The 10,139-nt window shown below is 31.4% G+C and overlaps 1 protein-coding gene across 5 annotated transcripts; it reads left to right on the top strand.

The window, feature by feature from the left end:
• Positions 1-1,725: 1,725 nt before the first annotated feature.
• LOC108912730 (UDP-glucuronosyltransferase 2B13-like) lies at positions 1,726-4,318 on the top strand. 5 transcript variants are annotated; one of them, XM_018718058.1, is made up of 4 exons: positions 2,163-2,354; positions 2,418-2,640; positions 3,605-3,684; positions 4,040-4,318. In XM_018718058.1, the coding sequence occupies exons 1-4, from the start codon at positions 2,187-2,189 to the stop codon at positions 4,043-4,045; spliced, it is 477 nt and encodes a 158-aa protein (XP_018573574.1). In that variant the 5' UTR covers positions 2,163-2,186; the 3' UTR covers positions 4,046-4,318. The 5 variants fall into 5 exon arrangements, 3 of the variants coding, with proteins under 3 accessions (XP_018573574.1, XP_018573573.1, XP_018573572.1); XM_018718057.1 differs by having other exon boundaries at positions 3,605-3,811; XM_018718056.1 differs by having other exon boundaries at positions 3,605-3,828.
• The last annotated feature ends 5,821 nt before the right edge of the window (positions 4,319-10,139 follow it).

Below are 10,139 nucleotides of genomic sequence, written 5' to 3'. Positions count from 1 at the left end.
GGGAAGTTTTCCAAAATCGACTAATAAGTCTCAATGCTGAACATGAATTTCCACCGAGGTCATGTGATATTACGCCGTGTGATTTCTTTTTGTGGCCTTACCTTAAAAACACTATTTTTGAACTGCCTATTCCTGATTTAAACCATCTGCAGGCTCGACTTATAGACAAGATTCGTGAAATTAACAATACCCCGAGCATCTTAGAAAATGTCTTTAATTCTTTGAGGAACAGGTGTGAAAAGTGCTTGGAACAAGGAGGGGGACACTTTCAGCAGCTGCTTTAATTTATTGTTATAACAAGGAGGGGGACACTTTCCGCAGCTCCTTTAATTGTTTGTTATTGTTATCACGATTATTCTTTAAAATAAAGTTATATAGTCATTAACGTTATTGAAACTGACAGCTGCTATACAGCTCGTTGAGAAATGAGGTTAAGTTGGTCGCCATAAGCTACTCCCTACGTCCAATGTGTCAGAGCCAACTTCGACCACGTTTTTATTTGAATGTTCGTTATTATTTATATTATTGGAAAAACTGTTTAGATAAACAATTTAAGAATTAGAGGAGGTCATGGATAATGTAAAGGACTCCTTCATGAAACCAACGAATTAAAAGATTTACCGGAAATAATTATAAAAGTGTTTAGGGAATTGTCATTACAAAATATTTTATAAGCATGATGGAAACGAAATGCTAGGAAAACCTGCCAATATCAAATTAATAAAATGCGTGCCAAGGAGAATACTCACTAAGCTTTTTCTAATATACCCTATATTCCAAAAGTAAAATTGTACGCCATTTTCATTCCGAAGAGTTGGCAGTATCGTGCAATCTCATATGTTGTAGTAAACACTTTACGACTAGTCAAAATGGAGCGCTGTATGACGGATGAGAGAGTGAAGATTGTGAAAATTGTAAAAGTGTTTGCAGCTGAGACTATGTAAATTACGTAGAATTTTTGGTCGAAGGAACGTCCTGAATGAAACAATTGTGAAAAGATTAGTTGCCAAATTTGAACAAACAGGTACGGTTGCAGACAACAAAAAAAAAGTGAAATTCCCGCTAACTAACAATTTTTGGTATAGAACATGCTTATTAAAAGTTGAAGGTTACTGATCTGTGAATAAAATAGAACAATAAAATACAGGGTGTTCCATTTGAAAAATTTTAGAAAATCAGGTTTAAACTTCATAAAAATGGTTGTATTATAAAAATGCCCTGTATAAAATATCGATATCAGCCTTTGTCTAATATGTGCCTATAACTCTGTCAAATATTTTTGCTCCATGTGTTAGTTGAAAGTTAATACAACTTCTTCAAAGTCGTGTTTTTTCCAAAATTCCAAGATTTTTCTACATAACTTGGCAACCCTGCACTAAAATGTTAAACTGTTTATATTGACATACATATAATTTTCTCATAAATCCATATGCTTAAAAATATACAGGGTGTTCCATTTAAAAAATGTTATATTTGGCGTATACCGTTTTTAATCATCGCCCTGTACGTTTCAAATTAATTTTGTAGTTTAGGTTTCTTGATTCTGTGCAACTTTTATATGAACTTTTTTTCTGTATTATGAATAACAAGGAAGTTATTGTACTTTCTCACACTAATGGCCCACCCTGTATATTTTTTAATGTGTGACTCAAATAAGTGACAGTGTTTTTTATTTTTTAACTGTGTATAAATAATTTAGTAGTTACAATACGAACACCAAATAATACAAGTTGAAAAATTTGACTGAAATCGATGTAAGTCACACATACACTTATTTAAAAAATGTAAGTAAATTATGTGAAAATGATTTGAATCCGTGGAATTATATGACTATTGAAAGAAGAGCACTAAAAAGTATTAGACATTATCAGTTATCACACCCAGAAGTTAAAGATTTGACACGGGGAAAGGGCAGATTTGATGTAGTTTTAGTCGAGTATGTTGCTCCAGAACTACTACTCTTTGGAAAAATTTATAAATGTCCAACGATTTTACTGAGTGGTACAGATTTGGATCAAACATTTCATCAGGTAATTGGAAACCCTGCACATCCTATATTGCATCCTGACATACACTTACCATATCATAGACCCCTGAGCTTCTCACAAAGATTTTTGAGTACTGCATATTACATTTATAAGTGGTATGACTATAACTTTAAAGGTGTACCTTTCTACGAAGAAAATATGAGAAAATACTTTAATGTTTCTATACAAATGAAGGAATTACTAGATGAAGTCAGCATGATTTTCTTAAACTCTCATCCTGTCATTCACGGACGTAGACCGTTTAGTCCAGGCACAATATCTGTGAATTACCGTAGAAACTTTCCTGTTTATGAATTACTTGACATGGTAAGATTATTTCATAATTATGTACTTTCATAAACAGACCTAAATTAAAATATTCCTGTTTAGAGCGTCAATAAACTTGTAGACTCCGCTAAAGAAGGTTTTATATACTTCAGTCTGGGATCAAACTTGAAAGCCAGCCAGCTGAATAAAGATTTGTTGGAAGCAATTATAGAAACACTGGGGAAACTACCATATAAAATTTTATTTAAATATGAAGGTGACTATTTACCAGAAAAACCTGACAATGTTAAAATTGTCAAATGGGTACCTCAACTGCGTATACTGAGTAAGAACCAGGATGTCAATTCTTTCTTTATTTGTCAGAATATATTTATTAAAGCCGGTGGCAACAAAATAAAGTTCAAAATCATAACAGACCAGTTTTGATCGATTCTGTGCAATAAACGTCGAAATGTAAAAAGCTTGTCACTTCAACTTCAACAACAGATAGTGACATATTCGTATTTTAAAATTCAGTAAAATACATTATCTTAAAAGTGAAATGAGAGAAAACTATTGAGCACATACAAAATGTCGTTCGTAAAAATATTAAGAATTCATGACCATTTTCTAAGAGATATGCCTTTAGGAGCACTGCTGCCTTATGGATTATTGTACCTTATCAATACCTCCCGTTTTGATTCTGGCACCAATTCCCTTGTACTAGTTTATAGAGTCTCTCCATGAGTTGAATGTTACACTCTACTGGATCTAATTTTGTTTAACCATAAAGAACCTGTCTTCTATGGCTTGAAGCTTCACACTTGTACAGTATACGACTGTTTCTGTTGCCTGTTGCTAAATCAGTATATCACAGACCTCATCAGATATATTTTCAGATCACACTTTTCGGTGGACGAGACTTGTTACTGTATGTAACTAGTTCCTGGGTAATAATAGCTGCATTTCAACCTTTTCTAATGATGTCTTTTATGAAGATCTTAATATGTTTGTGCCTAGATAAATTGTTTCAGTATTTCTTATGCTGATTATTGACCAATTCCCTTACTTGGTACCATTCTATGATCTTTAATACTTCCTGGATAGTTAACGAGAGTTTCGTATTTAATTCGTTAGCTTCTTCCTTGTCCTTCATCCCTTGGCACTCATTAGATTTTCCCATACCAATTTACGTGACTTTGAATTTATTTTATACATTTTCAGTCTCTTTATCAGTGCTTATCGTAACCTGAAAAAGCTCTAATTATCACGAAAATACCATTTGATACTTATTAACTTTAAATTTTCAGACCATCCAAATATAAAATTATTCGTAACACAAGGAGGCCGACAGTCAACTGAAGAAGCCATATACGCTTCTGTATCCATGGTAATAATTCCTTTCTTCTATGATCAATTTCAGAACGCGTTACATAATGAAATCTCGAGGTATAGCACAAGTGGTTTAGCGAGCTCCTTATTTGAAGAAAGAAGAATTTATTGGAGCAATAAATGAAGTGATTACTGATCCTAAGTAAATTTTACTTATTTCACTACGTTTTTACATTATTTTGCACTAATTTCACAAAAGTTCATCCATAGTTGCAGTTAACCTTTAAATAAAAAAAAATAAAATATTTAACTAAAAAACTGAAACAAAAATATGTAACTGAAATTATGTTGTTATTTACTTATTGCAATTTTAGGTAAGTATAAGAAATTATGTTTTTTAATTACAATTTTAGGTATAAGAAATCCATAAAACAACTAAAGAAATTAGCATTGGATATTCCTATGGATGGGTTGGAAAAAGCAATATGGTGGACCGAATATGTCATAAGACACAAAGGTGCAAGGCATTTAAGAAATCCTATAGTAGATTTACCGCTATATCAGTTTCTTTTGTTAGATGTTATTGAACTTTTGCTCCTAGTTTCACTGACTATATTTTCGCTGATATATGTTTTAGTCAAAAAGTTATTAAATATATTTTGTACTTCATCAAGGAAGAATGAAAAGATAGAATAAAATATATTTCACGATATAAACATGAATATGTATTTGCTTGATTTGTTGATAAAATTCGTGAATCCATTTTCAATTAAATTGAATAAGGTCGATTTTAATTCATTTAAAAGCTCGGTATATTTTAAAAAATGTGAAAATCGCTGTCTAATTATATTTTATTGCATTACATTATAACTATATTTTAAAAAGAAGTATTGAAACAATATTATCTAAACTTTGTTTTCGTGCATTTTCGATTAATGCACCCATAAAAATATTTTCTTAAGGATAAACACATATATGCATATATAAAAATATAAATTTAGAAATTCTGATAAGAACTGGTTTCGAGATACATAAACATAGTATTATTGGCGACTTTTATTGCTATCAGTTAAAAAATATTTGCAATAGAAAAGAACCCTCCAGTTTTACATATGATAAAGAGACCTATTTGAACATATATCCTTAACCTTAGAGAAATTCATATTTATTTACATAAACTAGTTCAATCAACTTGGGACCTCAACCTTATTTATTAAAATGTTTTGATAAGAAATTGTCTCCTAGACGATTGTTATGCGAATAGATAAAAATTATCACGAAAATGAAAAAAAATATATATAACGAGCGTTCAAATAAAAACGTGGTCAAGTTGGTTCTGAAAATTTGGACGTAGGGCGTAGCGTATAGCAAATGAAGTTAAACGTCATCTGTCAAAGCGCTATATCGCCGCTATCAATTTGAATATTTTCGTTTTAAAAAGCGTTTAAAATGGTGTTTTCTCAAGAACAAAAAGTGTTTATCATAGAGTCCTACTTTAGAAATGGACGCAAGATTGATGGAATATGGAAGTATTCTATTGAGGAATGTTTCATAGAATTTCAAAATCAATTTCCCGGCGTTGTTGAGTACAAAATTTTTCAAAGTGCAGTTCAGCGTTGTGTTAATGTTTTTCGTGAAACGGGCAGTGTAACAAGAAAAGAAGGAAGCGGCCGACCTAAAAAGCGGACTGAAGAATTAAAAGAAAATGTCCAACAAATAATGGAAAATGCGCCAAGAACTTCTGTACGTGTTTTATCACAAATGGTGGGAGTATCAGTCGGTACCTGCCACACAGTGTTAAAAAAAGATTTGCGTTTGTTCTCCTATCGTTTAACTTGTCAGCAAGAACTTCATGAAGTTGATTTTCCGCGACGGGCTGTATTTTATGAATGGTTTTTAAACAACTACGGTGAACTTCATAATATCACCTTTTTTTCTGATGAAGCCTGGTTTCATTGAAGTGGTTACGTAAACTCACAGAATATGAGAATGTGGTCTTCTGAAAAACCAGATAACTTTTTTGTCGAGGGCCTTCTACACGCTCAAAAAATTGGAGTTTGGTGTGTTCTCAATCGAAGGAGGATTTATGGACATATTTTTTTTAATGGTACTCTTACTGCGCAAAGATATAGAGAAGAAATTATCGCTCCTTTTGTTAACCAGCTGGAAGAAAACGAAATTACAAACTTTTACTTTCAACAAGATGGTGCAAGGGCACATACGGCAGGCGAGACGATGAATATGTTGAGGGAAGTTTTCCAAAATCGACTAATAAGTCTCAATGCTGAACATGAATTTCCACCGAGGTCATGTGATATTACGCCGTGTGATTCCTTTTTGTGGCGTTACCTTAAAAACACTATTTTTAAGCTGCCTATTCCTGATTTAAACCATCTGCAGGCTCGACTTATAGACAAAATTCGTAAAATTAACAATTCCCCGAGCATCTTAGAAAATGTCTGTAATTCTTTGAGGAACAGGTGTAAAAAGTGTTTGGAACAAGGAGGCGGACACTTTCAGCAGTTGTTTTAATTTATTGTTATAACAAGGCAGCTCCTTTAATTGTTTGTTATTGTTATTACGATTACTCTTTAAAATAAAGTTATATAGTCATTAACGTTATTGAAACTGACAGCTGCTATACAGCTCGTTGAGAAATGAGGTTAAGTTGGTCGCTATAAGCTACTCTCTACGTCCAATGTGTCAGAGCCAACTTCGACCACGTTTTTATTTGAACGCTCGTTATATATATATAAAGGAAATATTTGCACACAATGTTTTATATGCCTTTTTATACTGTTGTATCAACTTAATATGCTGAAATTTCGTTTTCGTTTTCGGATCGAATTTCAAGAATATTAGAAGTATCAATTTATTCCATTAAAAAATCTTGAAAGATATATTACGATTTACTTTAGATACAGGTGTGACAGCCCCAATTTTGCTGCAGAATTATTGGTAGGTACCTTTGATTTAATCTATTTAATAAAAAAAGAAGCAAAAGCCACAAATTCGTCTATAAAATCTATTATACTTAGGCCCGGTACTTTGAGTCTCGGTTAAGGCTTGTTAACAAATTAGGCGATTAGACTGTATACAGGGTTCTTCACGGTAAGTGGCCTATTAGACGTTTCAGAGGAACCAAAGACAATATGACTCTTAAATTCTGTTTACGGGGGTTATCAGGTATGTGCTTTTCAATGAAAATAATGCCATCAACGTAGCACTTCCGGTTATTAAAAATGTATTATTGTATTATCGACAAGATAAATTAAAAATAAGTCAAAAATGTTAAAGCTTCCCTGTACCTAAATCTAGCCGTTTTCGAGATGTCGTCATTTTACAAAAAATTTGACAGATGCAAGCGTTTCGAAAATTCCTTATATCTTTCTTCGTTCTGGGAGCTTTCACTTGCTTTTCGGAATACACAAAGAACATAAGATGCACTAACTTCCGCTATAAAAGTTACCTGAAGAAAATTATACTAAGCGACCCATTTTTCACGTTACATTTTGAAAACTTAAAACCGACAAAACTTTTTAAAAAATCAAATTCTCTTCTCTTTTCACCGATATAGGCATTGTAGGGGTTACAGTTTCAATTTACTCAGATATTTGCGGTTTACTTACATTTTCAAGAATATTACGTTAAAATATCAAATGTGCCTTGAAAGACAAATATTAGTATTATCATTCAGTATTATACAAGTATCAAGTATTTCTCGACAAGAAAAATGCAGAATAATTATTCTAATGAAGATATTTTGAATTTATTTTATATTCATTTATTATTTTCATTGAAGAGAACATAATTATCTGATAACCCCCGTAAACAAAAGGTCACAGTCATATTGTTTTTGGTTCCTCTGAAACGTTTAATAGGCCACTTACCGTGAAGAACACTGTATATTCTAATTTATTTTATAAAGGATAATTACAGTCTAATCGCCTGATTAGTTAATCAAGCCTTAACCGATACTCAAAGTGTTGGGCCTTAACTTGCTATCGTTTCTTTATTTTGTTTCATCGTTAGTAAAATAGAAAAGATAATGAAACAACGGTTTTTTTCTAATTTATTAAAATCTGCAATCCCTAAAAATATTAAAAACAGATAATAACCCAGTACTTGATTTTGGGACCGTTTTAAAAATTCGACCCAACCAAAAGCCAAATGTTATGAGATAAAAGATAATTATTCATTTTTTGTAAACAGCATTCAGATACTTCATTGATAAGACTAAATAACAATGTTTTAGATATTGCCATGAAGTCTGCGGCTGGTAGCGTTCAAAAAATGTCAAGAGTTCATTCGCAGCTGATTTCGTCAATGTCACGAGAAAGACATGAGGATGTGGTAATAAATAGCGTTTTCAGAACTGTGCAATGCTATGTCTCTGTGGTGATTCAAGCAAATGACTCATTAAGTATTTTGAAACTTATTGTATGGTTAATTAAAAAATGCCTAAATATGCAGGACGTTATACTCAAAATAGTACAGTCATTGAAGCTTTTCACCTCCGAATTCTTTGAAACTGAACCGATTGACTTGAAATTTGGCAGATAGTTAGAGAAAAGGTCACTGAACATTAGTGACATAGCGCCGATTGACGCTTCCACCCTGTTGTGGGTTTACACCCCTTCTCGGGGACGGACATTTTTTTTAAAAATAACGCTTGAAATCGATAGAAAATCAAATTTCGAGCAAAAAATATTCGAAGAATTTTTTCGAGAAATCAATAGTATTTTAATTATTCACAACTGAAAACTTGGAATTTTGAGTAAAAAAAAAACGCTTTTTCAAAGTATTTTTCGCGAATAACTCAAAAACTACGCATTTTATTAAAAAAAAGTGTAATTAACAAAAAATATAGCTTATAAATAAACAAAGAAAGTCGTTTTCAAGTGTTGTACGTCCTATACAAAGCGGAATATGGTTAGTGGAAGGGGACGTGTTTTGGGGGGGAATACTCAAATCGATGTATTCAACGCCAAATAATGAAAAAGGGATTAATTTTACGTGTATAACGCTCCAGGAGTTTTTTATAGTACTCAAAAAGACCTTCAAAATGAGCACTTATAAAAGTTAATTAGAGCAAAATTGAAGTTATCGTCAAAAACAGATGGGTTGCTCATATTTTTTAAGGAAAAATGACCATTTCCATCAGAATTAAAATTAATCGTAACCATTTACAATTAGTTTTGTTTTAGTGTTTTTTATACGATCCTGAAGTTAGACCGGTTTAGAATGCGTATTTTTTAAATAATGTACGGTAAAATTTGAAAACGTATTTTTCATTATTCAAAAAAATTACCTTATTTATATAATAACTCTGAACTATGAAAGATACGTAAAAATGATAGACAACAAAAATATAGCTTTTTTTCAACAAATATTTTGCTTTTTTATTCCTATTTTAGTGAAAAAACGACCGAGCACTTCGATCCTTTCCCTTTAAAAAACGAAGGACTTAAAAGGTTTTATATGCAAACGATCTTACAGCTCTTGAAATGATATTTAAAATGCTTTTTGGTAGGATTCAAAATTAACCGAGTTATGGTAAAACACCAATGACATTTTTTCGGAGAAAATAGGCTTTCTCATTTTTATATATTATATATTATATTATACAAATAAAATAAGTAAAAAAATTTAGTGTGATTATTTATATGCAGCGTAGCAATTTTTTTATGATTGATTATATTTAAAAATCGATTATAATAAAAATATTTTACATTAATATTGGTAAAAGGGTAGTTTATAAGAGTTGAAAATGGCAAAAGTAAAATATTCTTTCATAAACAATATAAGGGAATTTTTATTTTAAATTATTGCACAATTATAGCATTCCAAGATTTAAAACGTAATTTTTTATCATTTTTTTAGCACAGGGGTGATTTATAAGGGTTGAAAAGTGTTATGAGATACAAATTCTTTCATAAGCAATGAGGGAATTTTTATTTTAAATAATTGCACCGTTAAAGCATTCCAAGCTTTTAAAAAGTAATTTTTTATCATTTTTGTCAATACAGGGGTGGTTTTTAGGGGTTGAAAGGGAAAAATTCTTTTATTAGCTATAAGGTAACTTTTATTTTAAATAATTGCACGATTTAATCATTCCAAATCTTTAAAAAGTAATTTTTTATCATTATTTTTTGCATAGGGGTAGTTTTTAAGGGTTAAATAAAGGGTCGAAAAGATCAAATATATCATAAAACATGTTCGAGAACATGGAACATTATTTAATCTTTGTGCTTGAACAAGATTTTTATCAATAAAATGCTTAAATCTTAATTTTTTAATTTTTTTTCACTTAGGGGCAGTTTTTACCCCTAAAAAACAAAAAGCGTCAATAAGGCTTATGTCACTTTTGAAGTTGAGCCTAAGAAGAGCCTTATTCTAAATTTTCATGCAAATCCATGCAGTTTCAAAGAATTCGGAGGTTACAGCTGATTTTCAGCTTCAATGTAAAACTGCAATGGAATGTTGTGTCTGGGAAAGTTATGAAACCCGGTG

This window comes from Anoplophora glabripennis, unplaced genomic scaffold, assembly GCF_000390285.2.
Source record: "Anoplophora glabripennis isolate ALB-LARVAE unplaced genomic scaffold, Agla_2.0 scaffold63, whole genome shotgun sequence".
Classification (NCBI taxonomy): domain Eukaryota; kingdom Metazoa; phylum Arthropoda; class Insecta; order Coleoptera; family Cerambycidae; genus Anoplophora; species Anoplophora glabripennis.
The sequence above is the reverse complement of the archived record's forward strand: the minus strand, read 5'-3'. Positions and strand labels throughout refer to the sequence as shown.